We start from the raw sequence: 23,926 nt of genomic DNA on the forward strand, positions 1-23,926 counted from the left end.
CCATTTCTCAAAAAATATAAATAAATACAGAAAATAAGCACTTGTTCACTCAGTGGACATTTCTAGCTCAATGCGAAGTCTGCTGCTGCTGGCTCATAATACGGTCAATACGTGGGGAGATCTTTGACAAGGCAACACGCATGTCATCATATAGGCTCAACTTGGCCCTATATTTTGTTTTCAGAGCTGTCATGGATGAAAAGCCAGCTTGACACAGATATGTGGTGCTGAATGGTATCAACACCTTAACTGCTGCATCATGAGATACTTGGTACTCAGCACCACACTCTGAAACGAGCTCTCCAGGTGGTATCAGATGAGATTTCAATGAGTTCTTCCAAGAGTTTGGATGGAGATGTGTCAGGAAGCTTTGTCTCAATGTTGTCTGTAAAATTTTTTTTTATCCAGAGTAACTTGGTGATCCTTTTCTGTGTTTTATTAAATAATGATTTTCAGATTTTGAGAAATGGTCAAACTTATCCAAATATGGTATTTTCATGGAAAACAGTGCAGCTGCAACAGATAGCACTTTAGTGATCATTTTCTGTAATCCAAACAGAATAAAAAAAATAAAAAATAAAAAAAAATGTAAATCTCAAGGCACCCCTGGCAGCTGTCTGTGGCACCCCTGTTGAGAACCACTGTGTTAGAGCAGTGGTTCCCAAAGTCGGGGTCGCGTCACAAAGGTGGGCCGCGAGCAGCCACGGGTGGGCCGCGAGATGATTAAAAATTTTTTTTTAAATGTTTTTTTATTTTTTATTTTTTTTTGTCAGGCCACTGAACTTAGAAGCAGGCCATGACAGTGTTTCTAGTTGTATTCTAAAATTCTATTCTATTGTATTCTAAAATGTGACTATATGGTTTTATATTAACTTAAAGGGGAACTATCTTATAAATTGCCTTTTTGAGTGTTTAGCATTGTTTCCTAGCTATGTGAACTTATATTAATATGATCTATGTCTCTAATTCTCATATTGGCGCATTCTTCCAATTCTCCTCTCACAATATTCACCCTCACTGAACTGAGTCATTTGAAAATGTGATGATTTGTGATGTCAGAGAGACACCGCTGCATGTTAATGTGGCTGTGTGGCATCAGGTACAAGATGAGCTGCACACAGTGGCTGGAGCCCAGGCTCAAAACGGCTTAAGATCTTGAGGTAGAAAAATGCTGTTTTTGAGGACTTGATTAGAAATACAAAACAATGAATAAAAAAAATATATATATTACAGAGGTGTTCCATAGACTCACAGGAATTGTGTAAAAGTGCCCAAATAGTGAAAGAAATAGTAAAATAGTTCCCCTTTAATAAATAAACAAAAACGAAAAATCTACTTATTTCAACGAACATTTCAAACTAAATAACTAAAATTATGCACATAAAACGCTGAAAACAACGGAAGCAACAATAGTATTTTAATGAGGCTATGATTATTATCATTATTATTTTGCAACAAGTTAGCCCTCTCATAAATAGCACATATAAATGAATAACTAACTTGAACTAACTTAATAGGATTGAAGTGATATTTGGCTTAAAAAATCGGTCACCTGGCAAAAAAAAAAGAAAAAAAAAAAGCCTGACGATGTACATTGGGCCGCGGCTCTCTGACGCCTTATTTTCTGGGCCCTGGCCTGAAAAGTTTGGGAACCCCTGTGTTAGAGGATCCACCGGCTGCCGGGAAGTATGACGCGCTAAAAGCATTCCTTCTAAAGCTGTATGAGCTGTCGGAGCTGGAGAAAGCGGACCGCCTGCTGTCCCTCAACGGCCTCGGCGACGGCAAACCGTCGGAGTTGATGGAAAAGATGCTGGCTGTGCTGGGATCAGCTGATCCCTCCTTTCTACTCACTCACATCTTCCTGCGACAGCTTCCAGTGCCTGCACAGCACTGGCCAGTTCCCTCCTCTCCTCCACCAAGGACTATCGCGGCCTGGCTGCAGAAGCGGACAGAATTGTCCTGGCCAACAGGCAGCAGTTTGTCCATGCGCTGCTGCCCCACCAGGGCACCTCGGCCCCACCACTGGAGGCCTATACAGTCACCGCGGCTGCGGTGACAGCCCGACGCCAACCCGACGATGGGCTCTGCTATTACCATGCCAGGTTTGGGGACAGGGCCAAGCAGAGTCGCAAGCCATGCAGTTTCAGGGGGCAGGGAAACGCCAGGGCCGGCAATCATTAGTGGCTGTGGGTGCCGGCCATGACTACAAGCTGTTGTTCATCACAGACTCCTTGGCTGGCCGGAGGTTGTTGGTGGACTCAGGCGCTCAACGTAGCATCCTGCTGGCACAGGGCGTGGACACCATGACCGGCAGACACGGGCCCCAGATGGACGCAGCGAACGGTACGCCCATACGTACTTACGGCACCAGGTATGTGGAGGTATGTTTTGGGGGGCACCGTTTCGGCTGGGATTTAGTTATGGCTGCCGTGTCCACGCCGCTCCTGGGCGCAGACTTCCTCTGTGCCTTCAGCCTGCTGGTAGATGTTAAGAACTGTCGCCTGATCGATGCCCTCTCTTTTTCTTCATACCCCTGCACGCTTGGGGCAGTTGGGGTGGGCGGAGCTCTCTGCCTGTTGAACACGCTTGCCACCGGGGAACCATATCAACGCCTGCTTGCCGGGTTCCCTGACCTCACCACACCCACGTTCTTGTCTGCAGTGGTTAAACACAGCGTGGAACACCATATTACCACTGAGGGCCCTCCAGTCTATGCCCGGGCCCGGCGCCTCGACTCAGCCAAGCTGGCAATCGTCAGGGGGGAGTTTTCCACCATGGAGCGACTTGGCATTGTGCGCCGCTCGAACAGCCCGTGGGCTTATCCCTTACACATGGTTACAAAGGCTGGCGGGGGTTGGCGGCCCAACAGCGATTTCCGTCGCCTTAATAACGCCACAACCCCCGACCGGTACCCTGTCCCGCACATACAGGACTTCTCTACCCACCTGGCGGGGGCCATCATCTTCTCCAAGGTGGACCTGGTGCGCGGGTACCACCAGGTGCCGGTCCATCCACGGGATGTGCCAAAAACAGCTGTCATTACACCCTTTGGACTTTTTGAGTTCCTAAGAATGCCTTTTGGGCTCATGGGGGCGGCGCAGACGTTTCAGAGCCTGATGGACTCTGTGCTCCAAGACATGCCGTTTGTGTTTGTGTACTTAGATGACATTCTTGTAGCCAGTGCGTCCATAGAGGAGCACATGACACACCTCCGGCAGCTGTTTGAGCGGCTCAGTAAACACGGCCTCAGCGTTAACCCGGCCAAGTGCCAGTTCGGGCAGTCCTCCATCACCTTCCTCGGACACCACGTCGCTCCACAGGGAGCCGCACCACTCCCCGCCAGGGTGGAGGCCGTCACCAGTTTTCCTCGTACTGCACCGTACGGTCTCTACAGGCGTTCCTGGGCATGGATAACTTTTACAACCGGTTCCCCATGCTGCCCACCTCATGTGCTCCTTGTACTAGGCCCTGCGAGGCAAAGTGCCCAAGATATGTAAAAAGGGTTATATGCAGGTATGATATATATATGTATATATGATATATATACGATAAGAATAAATAAATATTTATATACGATATGAATAAATATATACATATACATATACATAATCCCCGGCCGTGGTTTCAACATATTGAAGCCCATGGTACGGGGAATAACGCAAGACATTACGAGGTACTTTCATGTGGTGGCGCCGTTGGACGCTTCAACGACGACGCGTGCAATGATGCTGTTAGCAGGGGTTCTCAACCTTTCTGCTGCCAAGGCACCCCTGTGTTCAATAAAATATTCCAGGGCACCCCTACATACCCCTAAAGACCGGTCCTGTCTTTTTTGCTACAATGATGACAAAAGTGCTTGCTTTCAAAATAATGTTTATTTAAGAAACCGGGAAACACATTTGTGTGTATATGCCTATATAATGCATTATTAACAGGTGTTTCAGGTCTAAATGGCTTAGTACTGTTGACATTACACTGCTTGTAGTAGTAAATCAAATAGCATATTTCTTTAAATAAAATTACAGAAAATTATCACTAAAGTGCTATCTGTTGCAGCTGCACACTTTTCCATAAAAATAGCATATTTGGATAAGTGTGACCATTTCTCAAAAACTGAAAATCATGTTTTTTTTTTTAAATACAGAAAAGGATCACTAAAGTCCTATCTGTTGCAGCTGCACTGTTCTCCATAAAAATTGCATATTTGGATAAGTTTGACCATTTCTCAAAAACAGAAAATCATGTATTTTGTTTAAATACAGAAAAGGATCACTAAGTTACCATTTCTCAAAAAATATAAATAAATACAGAAAATAAGCACTTGTTCACTCAGTGGACATTTCTAGCTCAATGCGAAGTCTGCTGCTGCTGGCTAATAATACGGTCAATACGTGGGGAGATCTTTGACAAGGCAACACGCATGTCATCATATAGGCTCAACTTGGCCCTATATTTTGTTTTCAGAGCTGTCATGGATGAAAAGCCAGCTTGACACAGATATGTGGTGCTGAATGGTATCAACACCTTAACTGCTGCATCATGAGATACTTGGTACTCAGCACCACACTCTGAAACGAGCTCTCCAGGTGGTATCAGATGAGATTTCAATGAGTTCTTCCAAGAGTTTGGATGGAGATGTGTCAGGAAGCTTTGTCTCAATGTTGTCTGTAAAAAATATTTTTATCCAGAGTAACTTGGTGATCCTTTTCTGTGTTTTATTAAATAATGATTTTCAGATTTTGAGAAATGGTCAAACTTATCCAAATATGGTATTTTCATGGAAAACAGTGCAGCTGCAACAGATAGCACTTTAGTGATCATTTTCTGTAATCCAAACAGAATAATAAAAAAAAAAAAAAAAAAAATTGTTATATATATATTTTTTTAAATCTCAAGGCACCCCTGGCAGCTGTCTGCGGCACCCCTGTTGAGAACCGCTGTGTTAGAGGATCCACCGGCTGCCGGGAAGTATGACGCGCTAAAAGCATTCCTTCTAAAGCTGTATGAGCTGTCGGAGCTGGAGAAAGCGGACCGCCTGCTGTCCCTCAACGGCCTCGGCGACGGCAAACCGTCGGAGTTGATGGAAAAGATGCTGGCTGTGCTGGGATCAGCTGATCCCTCCTTTCTACTCACTCACATCTTCCTGCGACAGCTTCCAGTGCCTGCACAGCACTGGCCATTTCCCTCCTCTCCTCCACCAAGGACTATCGCGGCCTGGCTGCAGAAGCGGACAGAATTGTCCTGGCCAACAGGCAGCAGTTTGTCCATACGCTGCTGCCCCACCAGGGCACCTCGGCCCCACCACTGGAGGCCTATACAGTCACCGCGGCTGCGGTGACAGCCCGACGCCAACCCGACGACGGGCTCTGCTATTACCATGCCAGGTTTGGGGACAGGGCCAAGCAGAGTCGCAAGCCATGCAGTTTCAGGGGGCAGGGAAACGCCAGGGCCGGCGCTCATTAGTGGCTGTGGGTGCCGGCCATGACTACAAGCTGTTGTTCATCACAGACTCCTTGGCTGGCAGGAGGTTGTTGGTGGACTCGGGCGCTCAACGTAGCATCCTGCTGGCACAGGGCGTGGACACCATGACCGGCAGACACGGGCCCCAGATGGACGCAGCGAACGGTACGCCCATACGTACTTACGGCACCAGGTATGTGGAGGTATGTTTTGGGGGACACCCTTTCGGCTGGGATTTAGTTATGGCTGCCGTGTCCACGCCGCTCCTGGGCGCAGACTTCCTCTGTGCCTTCAGCCTGCTGGTAGATGTTAAGAACTGTCGCCTGATCGATGCCCTCTCTCTTTCTTCATACCCCTGCACGCTTGGGGCAGTTGGGGTGGGCGGAGCTCTCTGCCTGTTGAACACGCTTGCCACCGGGGAACCATATTGACGCCTGCTTGCCGGGTTCCCTGACCTCACCACACCCACGTTCTCGTCTGCAGTGGTTAAACACAGCGTGGAACACCATATTACCACTGAGGGCCCTCCAGTCTATGCCCGGGCCCGGCGCCTCGACTCAGCCAAGCTGGCAATCGTCAGGGGGGAGTTTTCCACCATGGAGCGACTTGGCATTGTGCGCCGCTCGAACAGCCCGTGGGCTTATCCCTTACACATGGTTACAAAGGCTGGCGGGGGTTGGCGCCCCAACGGCGATTTCCGTCGCCTTAATAACGCCACAACCCCCGACCGGTACCCTGTCCCGTACATACAGGACTTCTCTACCCACCTGGCGGGGGCCATCATCTTCTCCAAGGTGGACCTGGTGCGCGGGTACCACCAGGTGCCGGTCCATCCACGGGATGTGCCAAAAACAGCTGTCATTACACCCTTTGGACTTTTTGAGTTCCTAAGAATGCCTTTTGGGCTCATGGGGGCGGCGCAGACGTTTCAGCGCCTGATGGACTCTGTGCTCCAAGACATGCCGTTTGTGTTTGTGTACTTAGATGACATTCTTGTAGCCAGTGCGTCCATAGAGGAGCACATGACACACCTCCGGCAGCTGTTTGAGCGGCTCAGTAAACACGGCCTCAGCGTTAACCCGGCCAAGTGCCAGTTCGGGCAGTCCTCCATCACCTTCCTTGGACACCACGTCGCTCCACAGGGAGCCGCACCACTCCCCGCCAGGGTGGAGGCCGTCGCCAGTTTTCCTCGTCCTGCACCGTACGGTCTCTACAGGAGTTCCTGGGCATGGTGAACTTTTACAACCGGTTCCCCATGCTGCCCACCTCATGTGCTCCTTGTACTAGGCCCTGCGAGGCAAAGTGCCCAAGGACAAGTTGGACTGGTCCTCGGGATGGACAGCGCCTTTGGGGCTGCCAAGACCGCGCTAGCTAACGCTGCTCTGCTGGCGCACCCCTCTCCCACTGCCCCGGTCGCTCACGACAGACACCTCTGACTATGCAGTGGTGGCATTGTGCGACCAGTGGGTGGGCGGTGCCTGGCAGCCACTGGCCTTTTTTAGCAAACAGCTCCGTGACAACGAGCGTAAATACAGTACTTTCGACAGGGAACTGCTGGGTCTGTTCCTCGCCACTAGGCACTTTAGATTCCTGTTGGAGGGCCGCCAGTTCACTGCCTTTGTAGACGACAAGCCGATAATGTTCTCCATGGCCAAGACCTCGGAGACGTGGTCGGGGCGTCAACAGCGGCAGCTCTCGGCGATCTCCGAGTTCATCAGGGACATTCAGCATGTGGCGGGCAAGGACAACTTTGTTGCCGACTGCCTCTCTCGGGCGGTCGTCGGGTCCGTCCACATGGGACTCGATTATGCCGCCATGGCGGCAGACCAAGCCACGGACTCTGACTTTCAGGCCTACCGGACGGGCCCTACTGCACTGCAGCTGGAGGATGTGGTGTTCGACACAGCTAACGCCACTCTCCTCTGCGACATCTCCACCGGCCAACCGCGCCCTATGGTGCCTACGGCCTGGCGGCACCAGGTTTTTAACATGATCCACAGCCTTTCCCACCCAGGTGTGAAGGCCTCGACTAAGCTGGTGGGGGTCAAGTTTGTGTGGCCTGGCCTCCGGAAGGATGTTAGGACCTGGGCTGGCTCATGTGGGGCATGCCAGTGCGCCAAGGTGCACCGCCATACCAAAGCCCCATTGGCACCGTTTATAGTGCCAGAGAGGCGGTTTGACCACATGAATGCGGACCTGGTGGGCCCCCTGCCCCCCTCCCATGGATATACTTACCTCCTCACCATGGTGGACAGGACCACCAGGTGGCCGGAAGCTGTTCCACTGTCCTCCACTACGGCAGCGGAGGTGGCCCGGGCGTTCATCGGGTGCTGGGTGGCCCGCTTTGGCCCACCAGGGGATTAGCAAATACCGAACTGTGACTTCAAAACCGAGGTACGTACCGAACCGTGGATTTTGTGTACCGTTACACCCCTACAGGGGATATAACGAGCGACAGGGGACCCCAGTTCACTTCGGAGCTCTGGACTGCGGTTGCGGAGCACCTGGGGGTGAAGATCCACCGCACTACGGCGTACAACCCACAGGGCAACAGACTTTGCGAGCGGTTTCATAGGGACATAAAGGCCGCTCTTCGGGCTGGCCTTACAGATGGCGACTGGGTTGACCGCCTCCCGTGGGTCTTGCTTGGTCTTCGCTCTGCCCCCAACGAGGACCTCCAGGCCTCATCCTCCGAGCTGGTGTACGGCCAGCCGCTGCGGGTCCCTGGGGAGTTTCTTCCGGAGGCCACAGCTTCCTGGTCCGTTGCCTCGCATCAAACAGTGTCCCGGGGTGTCGCCGATGCCCTTATTCCCATTCCAACATCCCGCCACTGCCTTCCCCAGTCCTACGTCCCCAGGGACCTGCCATTGGCCAAATATGTTTTCATTCGGCACGACAGCCATCGGACCCTGCTGCAGCCCCCTTATGACGGGCCCTTCCGTGTCCTGGAGGCAGGCGCTAACACTTTGTTGTGGACATGGGGGGCAGGCCAGAGCGGGTCACTATAGACCATCTTAAGCCTGCTCACTTGGACATGGACGAACCAGTTCAGTTGGCCCTACCCCCACGGCGGGAGCGCCTGCCCGTTTTCGGCCCAGACCCCTGCCCCGTCCTCTGTTCCGGCCTTGGCCCCTTCCGCTGGTCCCACTTCTCTCCCTTAATCCCCCTCTTGTTAAGCGCAGTCGTTATGGCCGCTTGATCCGTCCCCCACCACGTTGACTATTCCATGTTGTAGTCTGTTCACCGATGGACTGTTCACTTGCTATTATTTAGTTGCAGTTTTCGTTTTGGTGAATTCTGGGGGGGCCTGTGTGGTGACCCATATGTAAGAGACATTCACTAAGGTGGGCTTGTGCCTTTAAGAGCGGGGTTTACTGTTTAGGGGAAAGGGTAAATACCACTTCCGGTTCCGGTTTGATTGATTGATTGATTGATTGATTGATTGATTGATTGAAAATGTTATTAACAGATTGCAGAATGGGTACAATACAGTACAGCTCAATACACACAATTGTTAAGGGGATGCAGACCAGAGGTGGGGTGGGGTAACTGTACATTGGATTATCCACGAAACCTTACTTCGTCCCAAGAAGAGGGTCTCGTGTATTATTGGGTTAGGACATTTACTGTACATTGGAGGGGGTTGGGTTAGGACATTTACAGGGGCCAGTTTCGAATTGCAGTCTCCCGTAGGTGCTCTTTGAGAGTGGTTTTGAAAGTGGGTAGTGATTCACATTCCTTTACAGCTGTGGGTAGGGCGCTCCACATTGATGTGGCATAATTGCTAAACGTGTTTTGTCCCTTGTTTGAGCCGAATCTGGGTTTCACATGATTTGTGGAGCTCCCTCTGGTGTTGTGGTCGTGGTATTCACTGACCTTTGGGAAGTAATTTGACATGTACATGGGGTTTGATGGTTGTTGTTAAGTAATAAGTAAAATACCTTGACTCGAAATATGTCTCTGGCTCGCTGTTTTCTTATCGCCACATGCACCATCATTTACTGTCTCCTCTCCAGCTCCATGCATACAGATTCCCGTCTCACATCTAACATCTGGGTTACTCCCAGTACGGGTAACAGCATAGCTCAATACACAACATCCCCCCTCTTAAGTTCTATGTTCTTCACAGTTAATTTTTTTTTTTACGTTGTCAACAACTGAATAATCACAGAACATAGTGAGAAATAGTTCTTATACAGCACATAAACAACCAAAGGTGCTTCCTGCATTTAAAACAAAACACAAAACAAACTGTACTTTTTGTAACCACAATGTCATGCAGTGCACATTAAATCAGTTACAGTGCAACATAACTCAGCAGAGTCCACTTTTTGTTTCCCTACTCTTTAAACCTTGTTGGAGTTTTGACCAGTCTCCCTGATCTAGTGCGAAAAGGTTGTGCGATAGAGTCAGTAGTGTCACTGTTTCCATTTCCATTTCCATTTAGTCATTTAGCTGACAGTTTTATCCAAAGCGACTTACAAGTTCTGTATGACAAGTCATCAGACAAGTTTCCCTGTGGAGTGTGCGCTGGGGTCTGTGTGTGTGAACTGTCCTGATCAATAAACCTTGGGTTGTCACAGTTCATATCCCCATTCACATCTTGCTCCTCAGCAGAAAATGGAAACTCTCTCTCAGCAGTCTCCCTGAGATGTCTCCTGTTTCTTCTGAACATTCTTCCTTCAGGTGTATGCAGGGCCGCCTGGGAGAAATGCGAGGCCCTGTGCGAGATTTAAACGCGAACCCCCCACCCCCCCCCCCCCCTAAAGGTACAAAAAAAATTATTACTTTTTTTTTTTTTTTTTTTTTTTTTCATACAGTCAACATATTCTTAAATAATAGCGCTGCCCGAGGCTGGGCATGAAACAGTCAACATATAGCAAGAGAGAGAGAGAGAGAGAGCAAGAGAGCGAGAGAGAGCTCCCGTTCTACAGTCAATATACAGTGCAATACTCCAATTCAGCCATTGGCAATTCAGCCGTTGGGTGGGGGGCGCTGTTGAGCGGGCCTGTGACCGGACCTGAAAGCGCCCCTACTCTGCGGCTCTGCAGCTGCATATGCTTCTCGCAAAATCCAGCATCCAGCCCCGCTGCCCAGCCGTCGTTATCAGAACACTACACACATATCATAATGTTCACAGCAAACTGTAGTTGATCACCAGGTATGTTTTATTAACGTAGAATAATTCATATAAGAAAAACGATAGGGAAATATCTTACCTTTCTCCACTGGTTAAAAATACCAGGAACTGAAATTGAAACTTGCTGTGCGCCGCAGTGATATGTGTTTATTATGAAATGACAATTGCGTGTTGACACGCCCACTGCGCGAAGCCTCCTAAATAACTTTTTCCAGTTTGCACATATCTATTATCTATGACTAATTCTATCTATTTTTAGGGGCAAATGCGAGTGAAATAGTCGCGCTGTGGTTACATGACGTCATTGCTATTTTAGAGCTGCTCTACCGGTTACACGGTATAGTCAAAATCCATACCGTAGAGCAAATTCATACCGTTTATACCGTATACCGTTTATACCGTCCACCCCTAATATACATAGATCCAAAAGGACAAAGATCAACACTTAAATCCAAAGAGAAGAGGGTCTATACAGAGAAAACAAAGTAGCAAGGAGCCAACGGCCGACATCAGCTAAAGAGGCTAACTGCAAATAGAGTGGCCAGGTACTGACGCTAGCTCGACAGAACGTTAGCTACGACAGCTAGCCGGCCCGCTTGGCTCAATATAACATTAGCTACGACAGCTAGCCGGCCCGCATGGCTCAATATAACGTTAGCTACAACAGCTAGCCAGCCCGCTTGGCTCAATACAACGTTAGCTACGACAGCTAGCCGGCCCGCTTGGCTCAATATAACGTTAGCTACGACAGCTAGCCGGCCCGCTTGGCTCAATATAACGTTAGCTACGACAGCTAGCCGGCCCGCTTGGCTCAATATAACGTTAGCTACGACAGCTAGCCGGCCCGCTTGGCTCAATATAACGTTAGCTACGACAGCTAGCCGGCCCGCTTGGCTCATTAATAACGTTAGCTAGGACAGCTAGCCGGCCCGCGCTGGCTCCACATAACGTTAGCCAACATAACGTTAGCCACGATAGCTAGCCGGCCCGAGAGAGAGAGAGAGAGAGAGAGAGATATCTCCACAGCGAGAATAGAATAGAGTGCATTAAAAACTCACCAAACGTCCAAGAGGAAGGAGACAACCGTGGAGTTGACGAAGTTCATCTGCCGAACGACCGTCCTCTTCATCTTGGCATAACCTCCAATGCTGCACGCGCTCTCTCTAGGTTAGCTAACGCTAGTTAGCCTTTAGCTAAGCTACTAGCCAACATGGCTATCCCGACTGAACCACACGTTAGCACTCGATATTATAACGTAGCTAAAGCTAACTAGCTGTCCCTGCCTTTAGCTAAGCCGACATGGCTAGCCTGACTGAACTTTCTAACATGCAAAAACGTTCATCTTCAGTCCATCTGCCGAACAACCGTCCTCTTCGTCTTGGCTGGCATAACCTCCAATGCTGCACGCGCGAAATAGTCAGACGCAGCTGACGCACGCCGGCCGACTGTACACATGTAACCCCTCCCTTCATTGAAACCAATAGTATATCTGCTGCAGAGCCTCAGAGCTCCAATAGTGTATCTGCAGAGCCGCAGAGCCAGGAACAAGTCAGACACATTTTACAAACGTGTCTAATGTGAAATATATAAGTATATAAGCAAAACTAGATTTTAGGTCTGTGATGAAAAAGGGCCTTGCGGGAAGGGGGGCCTCGCAATTTTTATTTTTTTTTATTTTATATTTTTGTGCGAGGCCCCCCTTCCCGCGAGGCCCTGTGCGACCGCACTGCTCGCACCCCCCCTGAGGCGGCCTGGGTGTACTACCACATAGGAACGTTGTTGTTCGTGTTCCCTCAGAACTACAGCTGGCTTCCAAGTGTCTCCAGACTGCATCCTCAGTCCTCATTCTCTCCAGCACGCAGCACAGGTAGGTGTTTAACATGGCGATCGTAGTAGCTTTTTTGTTTAGCTTGCTTTTCTTTCAACACCTTCAGGGGTGAGCAGTGAGGTGGACGCTGGCAGTTTTGTCTTCAACCGACGCCCCATCAGCATCTGGGCAGGTGACAGGCCCACACCTTCCAGTGGTGTATTTCTGTATTCCAGAAGCGCTATGTAAGAGTCACCAGACTTTTTGAGCAACCTTTTAACAGTTTGCACAGCTTTTTCTGCCTGTCCATTTGACTGAGCATACTGTGGACTTGAGGTGATGACTGAACTCCCAGCTCTCTGCAAAGCTCTTGAATTCTGCACTGGCATACTGAGGGGCATTGTCGCTGACTAGAATATCTGGAATCCCGCTTCTGACACCATGTAATGTATGTCTTGTGTTATAAAATAACTTGACAGGACGACCAGATTCAGTATAACAACGACTCCATCATCACTGTCTCCTCTCCAGCTACAGATTCCCGTCTCACATCTAACATCCGGGTTACTCCCAGTACGGGTAACAGCATAGCTCAATACACTACAATATGCAGATGTATAAGTATATATATACCGTATACCTTTATTAACCCCCTTTATAAATTCGTCCTCTGCATTTGTTGACCCATCCTAACTATTTAGGAGCAGTTGGCAGCCACACTGTGTTTTTCTTTAGCGATAGAGTGCTACCGTCCTTTCACCTATTTGCCCTTTTGATTGAATTGCCTTTTTCTTTGGGAGCCCTATTGTTTCCAGTACTCTGTGTAATGCAAGCCACATAGTAAACATTGAGTTTATGAGACGGCACATGTGGTAAATTCCCAAACATAGATCTCATGATTAACTAATGTGTAGAAATACTTGGCCCTCAAAACAATAATTCATAGATTGTGTGTGTGTTTACATAGACTGATTGCCATTGTGGGCACACAGGTCGATTTACATATGAAGTGAGTGGTCAAATGATTCTATCTACGACAGGAACCCAAGGGCCATCTGCCATGGCCTGGGAAGAGTTTAAGACAATGGGCTCTGTAAGATCGAAACAAAAGACCAAAAGGTCACGTAAACATGTTATCTCGCTGGAGTTTCCTGTGACACACACACATAGACTCACACACACACACATAGACTCACACACACACACATTCAGACACACACACACACACACACACACATAGACACACACACACATAGTCACACACACACACACACATAGTCACACACACACACACACATTCACACACACACACACACATTCACACACACACACACACACACACACACAGAGAAGATCTCCAAACAAGCTAACTATTTCCTGGTATATTGTTCTTGAATTCTGAAGTCATTGAAGTAAGTTAAAATCATACTTAAAGTAGGTAATTAGTTAATGTGCCTGTTCTGTTTTCATTTATGTTCAATATGATTAATTGATTGTTCTATGTATTGATTTGTATTCTATTAAGCTAACAGAATGATTAGATTTGTTAGATATTTTCTGAAAGTCAGTAGACTTAGTGATAAAGAAATATATCTGTGTTTATGTGGGCAATTGTAATTCAAATATAGATATTAGGAAATGAAAATAATGCAATGTTTAAGGTAGATTGTTAGTATTAAACAAAGGACAGTATATATTGTTGACTATGTAAGGACAGCCTCCGTTTGCAGTTATGTGAAGGGGGTTGGGCTATTAAGCCAAACCCCTATTTTTCAAATACAAGCTTAGCAGACCTGGGATTGGAGGAAAGAATGTGATGATGTCATCAACTCCGAGACACTGGGCCTTGGGGATATAATGAGGTGTGCTGGGGGGAAGAGGACTCTGGAACAACCCAACCACAGGACAAGACCTCTCCACCATCTCATCCACAAAGCAAGGCGGCAAGGACAAGGAACTTCTTGGAGGGAAAACCAAGTCTTTGTTATCAAACAGAGACTTTCAACAACTCAACAACTAGCATTCTCTTCTTTAGTCTGGTTGTATCACTCACGGCATAGTGTTTGTGATCACAACTATAGCATTTTCTTATTGTAATTTGTATACACTCTTAAACTTTGATTAAACAACTGGTATGTAACCTTTCCTCCTAATTCCTTCTGCCTGCACCGCTCAGTTTGAAGAGAAGTGATTCCCAGAGCTTTAAAAGTATTGAATCACAACGCAGAGTACTAACGCAACCCGGTTCTGATCAGAGCAGAACCGAAATAGCTTGGGAAATCCACTTCATTTTGGTGCCGTGACCCGGATCAGAGCGCTCGTTTTATCACCACAACAAACGAATTTTTTTTTTCTCTACACGCCGGTCGACGAGGAGAACAACTGATCGATCGATCGTCTTCAAGTAACTGGAGAAGTTACTAAGAGGTGAGTGTGATGATGTTTGGGTGCTCTATTCGAACCACGGAGGGGGTTGCTAAGAATTTAACCTCATGTAAGCATGATGTAAGGGAAAATTTAATTGAATGTTCTGGCTGGGGAGGGCGGCTCTGTAAATACCGTGCGTCGTATTTTCTAAAGTAGAGCTTGAGCACACCGTGCGTGGTACATTTTAAAGTAAAATTTTAGCACAATAAACGGAGCGCCGCTGCCAGTCGGAACATGTAAGGGAGTAAGTAGGAAACATGTCTAGATTTGTGCTCAAGGTAAAAACCAAGGTAAACAAGTGTGCGTCGTATGTCTTAGAGTAAGGGCTTAAGCACACCGTGCGTCGTATTTTCTAAAGTAGAGATTTAGCACAAATAGGTCTAGTTTAACCTTGGGCACGGCGGGCGTGTTGAAATTAGACTGCGTTAGGCTGTAACAAAAAATAGTACTTACGCGCTGCTGTGCGGCGTTCGAGAGACGGTAATGTGCGTGAATGCTGATTTTGTATTTTTTATTTGTGTTAGGAAGCGTGTATGAATGTATAGTTGGCGAATGTTTATGGTTAGGAGTGATTGGTGGGACGTGTGAGAGTATAGTTGTGTTATTATGTAATTTAAGTCACCGGTTGGCCATGGGGAAATGTAATGGTAAACGCCGGTTTTCCGGGGTCCGGGGAACGCAGCAGCAGTTAGCTGTTGTATTAGCCTCTGAGGCGCCGGAAGATACGGCGGACAAATAAACATAGGTTCAAATGTATAGGGTCGATCGATAGTGTCTTGAGATTACGGGGATGTGTAAGGCACTTAAAAGTTTTCATATTCGTGGCGGATAAAATAGATGTGTAATGTTTAAGGTGGTTGGGATTATCTAGACGGGGACCCGGAAGTCGTTCTAAGCTCGCCGGTGATGACGACAGAGGGGTCAAACTAGTGTTTTGCTATTATGTTTTTATATTTCTATTTAGATCACTACACTGGCGTTTTGAGGGAAATAGGATTCTGTTGTGGGGAATGTGGTGTTATATTAACATTGCGAGGAGACGGCCCGCGCGGCGGGACGGGTCGTTGGGAAACGTTTTTATGGGATCATGGGAGAAGCTAAGCTAATGCTACCTAGCCGCGCTAACGGCTAAAGCGGTCGCCGGTTGTGACGTCATAAGGGTGCGCGGTCTGACGGCCTATGCGCGCTGGGTTGAAGCTAACGAAGCTAATATGCTAAGCTAACTGTGCTGACGTCATGGCATGACGGGGCTCTCGGGATGTCTCGCGATGGGACGGCCATCTTGGTAGGGGCGCCGAGCGTCCATCTTGGTAGGGGCACCGAGCGTCCATTTTGGTAGGGGCGCCGAGCATCCATCTTGGTAGGGGCGGCGAGCGTCCATTGTTAAGGGGAAGGTGGAGTTTATTTAGGAATACGGTAGGGGGCAGAAGAGGACAGGATGAATATGTTTGGATTCTGCTCACAGAACGTTTTCATTGTACACTCTCTCTCCCCCTCTCTTCTCTTTCTCCCCCTCTCTCTCTCCCCCTCTCTCTCTCTCTCTCTCTTTCTCTCTCTCTCTCTCTCTCTCTCTCTCCCTCTCACCTTCCCTCCCTCTCTCTCTCTTTCTCTTTCTCTTTCACCCCCCTCTCTTTCTTTCCTTCTCTCACCCTCCTCCCTCCCTCTCCCTTTCACCTCCCCCCTCTCTCCCTCTCCCTCTCACCTCCCCCCCTCTTCCCCTCCTCTCCCTCTCTCTCTTTCTCTTTCACCCCCCCTCTCTTTCTTTCCTTCTCACACCCTCCTCCCTCCCTCTCCCTTTCACCTCTCTCCCTCTCCCTCTCACCTCCCCCCCTCTTTCCCTCTCCCTCCCTCTCTCTCTCTCTCTCTTACCCCCCCCTCTCACTCACTCCCCTCATTCCCACACCGCCTCTCTTCCATATGTTTCCCCCCCCCTCGGCCCCCCCGAAACGCTTCTCTTTCTCTCCTAGTTTAGGGCCTGTATATAGAGGTTTTTTTTATGGGTTTCAAACGCAGGTGTAGTGCTAGGTATATTGTTTATTGCTGTTTACTGTAGGGTTCAAAGGCGGTAGGTTGAGTTTGGGACTTATTATGCGTATGTTGTTGTTCCATATTCAGTTTTATTGTTATTTTTAGGGAATTTCTAGTGCTGGCAGTGGTGTTGGCTGGCGTTGGCGCTACGCTTTGTTCGACAAGGCGCTCGTACTTCTTTCAGTTCATGTTGGTGGGCCGTAAGTCGGAGCATAATTACTCTACTCGGCTGCGCCTGCGATGGGGGTGTGGGTAGGCAGTTCGTCGTGGCTCACTGTCTGCCTCCACGCTTTGTGCGCTGTGTGCGACTCGTCGGTGCTCGCTGTCACACTGCGCACATTTTTCATTTTACCAGGGGTACGGGGGCTGCTAAACGTCGTGGCGGGGGTGGGCTCGCTGTCTGCCACCGCGCATTAACGGGGGTGCGCTATGCGTGCACTCGTCAGAGGCTCGCTGCCACACTACGCGCGTCGAATTATATTGTGTGTGGGTATTTGGGTGACTGGTTACGGTGGTGTCAGAGGTGCTGTATGTGTGTGGCGGTGGTTGTGAGTGGAATGATCTTTGATTATCCTTGAGTAGGGGGCCCGGGGTTTCGCGTTCCAGGTTCGAAACTGGGGGTGATGCCGTGGGCCACAGGACGAGTTGGCCAGTGGAATGTCATTGGTCGGCAGGATTTTCAATGTGGGGATGGTGTCGGCACCTGTGGTTATGAACGGGTTGTGTGACACTGTTCTAAATGCACGGGGACTTCAGTGACATAAGGCACTGAAAATTGATTTCTGTTCCCGTGAGAAGCGCGTTATTTTAACACCTAAAGGGTTAGGTGTTACGGGGGAAATATAGTAACTGTGTGAGAGATTATGAATGGAAAATATGTATGTTACTGATATGTATAATGTAATATGAGCGAAATACATACTAGGCTTTCACGGACAGAAATAAATATAGTTACACATACACATAGTCATTTGCAAATAACAATTAGAGTAAAAGTGAGATTATTCACCTAAATTACCATGTCCAATAAAGATGTTTAGAAATGATAGGCTGTAAATAACAAATTTCTGATTGACCAACAGAAGGAAACGGCTGATGCAGAATAGGTTCCCCGGAGTTGTGTTAAGGAGGATCATGACAACAGGATTGAGAGTCTGGGTTTCCAATGGAGACAACTGGAAAAAGATTAAGGCTGTGTCAGGGATAAATCAAAAACGAAAATTGCACAAATGCTCTCATGTGATCTTAGTATAGGAGATGCCCGACATTCCATGCTTAAAGACAAATGATGGATTGTGAATGGGAAATGTCACTGATAATTAAGTGTATTTTTTGCTTCTCTTTTCACAGCTGCTCCAGGACGGATGGCCAGCGCTGACAATTCCGAACCCCAACAGGGAAATGAGACTGTTGACAGTCAGGGGGTATAGTATCACAAGAGCGAGATTATCAATTCCTGTTTACACCAATATAGAAGTGTGAGTGAAATTAACTCAAGTTTGGTAAAAATAGTTTGAATACAGAGAAACTTGCTTTCCAAACGGTGACGTTACGAGTGTTTGAAGAAAGGTGAGAATGGAAAATACACAGATAGGAGCAACCGGAGGGTTAGATGCACTGACCATAGAAAGGGTAGACAATCTGTCTATTTCAACGACTGGAGATGTCACAATAAAAGTGACGAAAAGTTGGCCAAAGATATTCAGGCCATTACAGAACCTTGTAGTTAAAGGAGGCCGGTATAGAATGCGTACCCAAATCAAGATAATGCCGATAACCTCTGCAGACATTACATTGACCGAATTGGACGTTAACTTGATTGACTGGAATTTGATCGACTCCCCTCTAGTGTCCAGTGTGACGGAGGGACTGGAAATAATGTCTTTTACTCCGCCACAGGGAGTCGTTGCAGCAAGCGACCCAGAGACAGCTGTATTACCCGAGTCAATCCACGCTGAAGTGTCCGTTGCAGATGACTGCCAGTTAAAGACGTGCCTCCCTCTCGAACAACAGCTAGCCGAGGCTAGACGGGTAGTGGACTATCTCCAAGGCCTAATCCAGTCCACACAGCCCGGAGGGGGGACAGGTTCCAATGGAGAACGGGCCCAGTTGGGGCCACAAGGGGGTCCCGTGCCGGAACAACAACAAACCCCAATAGGACCACCCACGAGGTGGCAACCACGAGGAAAAGGTGGAGGCAGAGGCAGGAATCCGAATGGCTACCGTGTGCGGCAGGTGCAGTGTTGGGCGTGTGGGACCCTCGGACACATTTCTCGGGACTGTGCAGAGCGGGACCATCTATCCACAACAGGGCGTGTTTGTACAGAAACAGGTGGCGGGCCCCTCCCAACCACGGGCCCCTCTCAAGGAACTGTGACTGGACCAAGTAGGTACGTGGCTTTCTCCTCCGAACAGGCTCCAGGGAACCATGGCGATGATGGCATACCACCAGGACATGTTCTGGGCCCGATGACCCCAGGGTCATCCGGTCACAGGCAACTGACCCACCGGGTCTCACAACCCGGGGGAGACCGCCAGTGTTGTTGGATCTGTGGAGTGAAAGGTCATTTTCAAAGGTCATGTCTGCAGAGGCCACCGGCAGAATAAAAATATATGCAACTGACTAGGGTAGAGGTGGGATATATTGAATGATAAAATATGCTCCTAATTAGATTAGAATAAAAAATAAGAATAGATAGAGGTGTTAGGTGATTAGATTATGAATGAAAGTTACTAAAAACGGATGTATGGGTGACTGACAAATGCATGAACTAATCAGACTAACAAGAGGATCAAATTATGTTAAATAGTTAATCAATATTAGACAGTGTGATGATGTGACACTGCGGCAGCTAGTGATCAGTAAATTATCCATGCTTGGTCAACATTCAGATTGATCAAAGGGTGGACTGCATGATTAAGAAATTAAAAAGACTCATAGTTGTTTCTAGTATTTTATAGTATTGATAGAAGCGTATTAACAGTTATGAGCAATAGGATAGGTGTTTGTTTACTTTTATTTTTACTTCTCTTTTCTAGTGTGTTACGAGCAATTCCTGACTTAGGCCGGGAGCGTACATTTTGTTTATTCATTTGATTTCCCTTTTTGTTTCTTAGTTAAAAATGAGCTCAGAAGAAAAAAGAAAAAGCTCACAAGTTTGGTTTATTTTTTCATTTATTGGTTTGGCAGCGTTTTCTTTGTGTTTTGTTTTCTGTTTTCTTTCTTTCTGTGTTTTTTTTTCTTAGGGTACCTGGCAAGCTGGGAGTGATCTCGACACATCAGGACGGGGTAGTATATGTCTGTAAAATGGACTGGGAACAAAGTGAAGGAACATGAGCTAGTTATGGATTTTTGTTCTCCGCCCATTGAATACCCAGTTTTAGGGGCTGGGGGTGTGTCGTGATTGGTGAAAGTGTTGGGAAGCATGATTCTCTGTACATTAATGAAGCTCAATAGGTTTGGTCGCTATTGGCCAAATTAGTCTTGTGTAGGGTGTGAACATGTGCAATTGATAATTGGCTTGTGGTGTGGAAGAGGTGTGTTTAAGGCGGACTGTGATTTGTTGCCATACACACAGGAGTACTGGGAGAGTGGAGGTGGAGGTGCTGACCGTCCGGTCCGGGTGCAGCTGTCCAGAGGACGACGGTAACGATGTTTGAATGTGTATTCCACATCGAGAGGTGGAGGAGTATACTGTTTTGACAGCATAATATAATGAGAGCCATGTGAATTTTTCTGAATTTTTAAATTTAATGATCTAGAAGCCATGAAATATATAGATAAATGATTTGGAAAAGAAAGTTGTCAAAGCTCAGACCAGTAAAGAGAGTCTGAGGGAGGAAAATTATGGAAATTATGGATTCTCAATCAATTGTTGTGGTAGAAGTGACCTGCATTGTCCCCCGAAGCGATATATATTCACTGCAGGATACGGATGGGAGATTGGGGAGACAACAGCCATCGGTACTGTTGATCCAGGACACTGGCTAGTGTCTACCCAGCGGTTCCATGGGGAACCACAACACTGCAGAGAACCAGGAGACGCCTACCTCTCGGGCCGGGAGAGTCTTGGCCAACGCAGTGACCGAGTCTTGAGGCTTCAGAGGGAAACGACAGACAACCAACGAGGAGACAGGCGGCTAGGCCTCAGCAACAACTCCGGCTGTCAACAGAAGCAAGGCCTCAACTATTGACCAGGGGGTCAACAAGCGAAGGGGGGGAGCTGCTATCGCCCCTATCGACGACCAGGCGGAGGGGAGGAGAAACAAACCTCTTCCACTAATCCGAGGGTCAACGGGGGTTGGGCAGCCAGCGATGACCTCCTCACAGACGTGACAGCGACACCCGAGGAAAGAGCTCCGGGTTCAACTGAACCAGCAATACAGCAGGGGGTCCTACCCCCTAATAGAGGTCAACACGAGTCAAGATGTTCTTGACAGAAGATGGGGTGTAATAGAAAGGCAATTTGCTTTCTAAATTTCACCTCCTAGAATGGGGAGTTGCACCCAGCAGTCGTGATACTGCATCAGCTCTGAGCAACAAAGAGGAGGCCGGGTCAACTCTAGAAAACATAGACCCCCCCTCCTCAATGCTCCAAGTCAGAATTTGACAACTCACAGTTGAGACCAATGGAAATTGATCTTGGTACGAGAACAAGTTGTTAAAGACTGTGCACACGATCACAAACTGAAATGGCTAATTTGAATTTTAGGATCTGAGTGTGGCAAATCAGATATATATTTTATCCTAATATGATTTAAAATGTCTTAAGTGTTATCTAGATAGTAGTGTGTAGAGATTGATATCTATGTTTGACATATTAAGGATAGGTAAACTATCCAAGTGGGGAACTGTGGTAAATTCCCAAACATAGATCTCATGATTAACTAATGTGTAGAAATACTTGGCCCTCAAAACAATAATTCATAGATTGTGTGTGTGTTTACATAGACTGATTGCCATTGTCATGATTTACATATGAAGTGAGTGGTCAAATGATTCTATCTACGACAGGAACCCAAGGGCCATCTGCCATGGCCTGGGAAGAGTTTAAGACAATGGGCTCTGTAAGATCGAAACAAAAGACCAAAAGGTCACGTAAACATGTTATCTCGCTGGAGTTTCCTGTGACACACACACATAGACTCACACACACACACATAGACTCACACACACACACATTCAGACACACACACACACACACACACATAGACACACACACACATAGTCACACACACACACACACATAGTCACACACACACACACACATTCACACACACACACACACATTCACACACACACACACACACACACACACACAGAGAAGATCTCCAAACAAGCTAACTATTTCCTGGTATATTGTTCTTGAATTCTGAAGTCATTGAAGTAAGTTAAAATCATACTTAAAGTAGGTAATTAGTTAATGTGCCTGTTCTGTTTTCATTTATGTTCAATATGATTAATTGATTGTTCTATGTATTGATTTGTATTCTATTAAGCTAACAGAATGATTAGATTTGTTAGATATTTTCTGAAAGTCAGTAGACTTAGTGATAAAGAAATATATCTGTGTTTATGTGGGCAATTGTAATTCAAATATAGATATTAGGAAATGAAAATAATGCAATGTTTAAGGTAGATTGTTAGTATTAAACAAAGGACAGTATATATTGTTGACTATGTAAGGACAGCCTCCGTTTGCAGTTATGTGAAGGGGGTTGGGCTATTAAGCCAAACCCCTATTTTTCAAATACAAGCTTAGCAGACCTGGGATTGGAGGAAAGAATGTGATGATGTCATCAACTCCGAGACACTGGGCCTTGGGGATATAATGAGGTGTGCTGGGGGGAAGAGGACTCTGGAACAACCCAACCACAGGACAAGACCTCTCCACCATCTCATCCACAAAGCAAGGCGGCAAGGACAAGGAACTTCTTGGAGGGAAAACCAAGTCTTTGTTATCAAACAGAGACTTTCAACAACTCAACAACTAGCATTCTCTTCTTTAGTCTGGTTGTATCACTCACGGCATAGTGTTTGTGATCACAACTATAGCATTTTCTTATTGTAATTTGTATACACTCTTAAACTTTGATTAAACAACTGGTATGTAACCTTTTTCCTCCTAAATTCCTTCTGCCTGCACCGCTCAGTTTGAAGAGAAGTGATTCCCAGAGCTTTAATAGTATTGAATCACAACGCAGAGTACTAACGCAACCCGGTTCTGATCAGAGCAGAACCGAAATAGCTTGGGAAATCCACTTCACACACTTGGTAGACCCATCATTCAGTGATGTGTCAATTTAGCTGGAGCACATGTGGGGCTAGTGCCCTCTATTGGTCAACACGTGTAACTGTAACTTTTTATTTTGCTGAGTGTTTTATTTACCTGCGATTCTGGATGAGCCACTGGCCCTGGTTACACACCTGGTTGTAGTTGGCTCTGCTCAGCCGGTAGCCCTCAAACTCCAGAGCCAGACCATACCCTGCACTGGGAAGCTGGACAAGAAACACACACATTGATTTAGGCCGTGAGCCAGTAGGGTCGGTCGTTACCATCTTGGGGGATTAACTTTCATAGTGATTTTTGGGCTACTGCTAAAGATGTGATAGCAATGCAGCAGTTGCCTCCAAACGTGTGCTATCACATATTTTATAACACTACTACCAACCATATGTTTCACGCCTCCTGTCTGAAATTACATGCCCCAAATGAATCATGATAGCTCCTGTCCTGAACCATAAGGCCTATATGCATGTTTCTGGTCTCCTTTGATAGGTAACAAGCTAGGCAGGGATGTGCACAAGACTTTAGAGGGACAGGTGCTCAAAGGCTGAAAAGAGCACTATACCTGTGTGTGTTTGAATCGAGCGCGTCTAGCGCGAGCCTGATTTTTAAGGGCCTTTTTCAGGCGGGGGGGGGGGGGGGGGGGGCTTTTTATGCTTTTTGGGGGGTTTTGGTGATCAAATATTGAATATTGAACTATAATAATCAGTGCAGGAGCTCACTTATCCTTGAAAGACACTTTTATCACTGACTTAAAAGGCCCATACATGTTCCATA

The 23,926-nt window shown here is 47.3% G+C and overlaps 1 protein-coding gene across 1 annotated transcript in view; it reads right to left on the reverse strand.

The window, feature by feature from the left end:
- The window catches only part of tmprss6 (transmembrane serine protease 6), a gene marked incomplete at both ends in the record, with an annotated part of 89,362 nt that overhangs the window by 5,673 nt on the left and 59,763 nt on the right, over positions 1-23,926 (reverse strand). The window contains one exon of the mRNA XM_084318332.1: positions 23,252-23,361. Coding sequence (XP_084174458.1) covers positions 23,252-23,361 — 110 coding nt within the window. The remainder of the gene's footprint in view (positions 1-23,251; positions 23,362-23,926) is intronic.

The sequence above is a fragment of the Notolepis coatsorum genome (assembly GCF_963971535.1).
Source record: "Notolepis coatsorum genome assembly, chromosome: 7".
NCBI classification, from domain to species: domain Eukaryota; kingdom Metazoa; phylum Chordata; class Actinopteri; order Aulopiformes; family Paralepididae; genus Notolepis; species Notolepis coatsorum.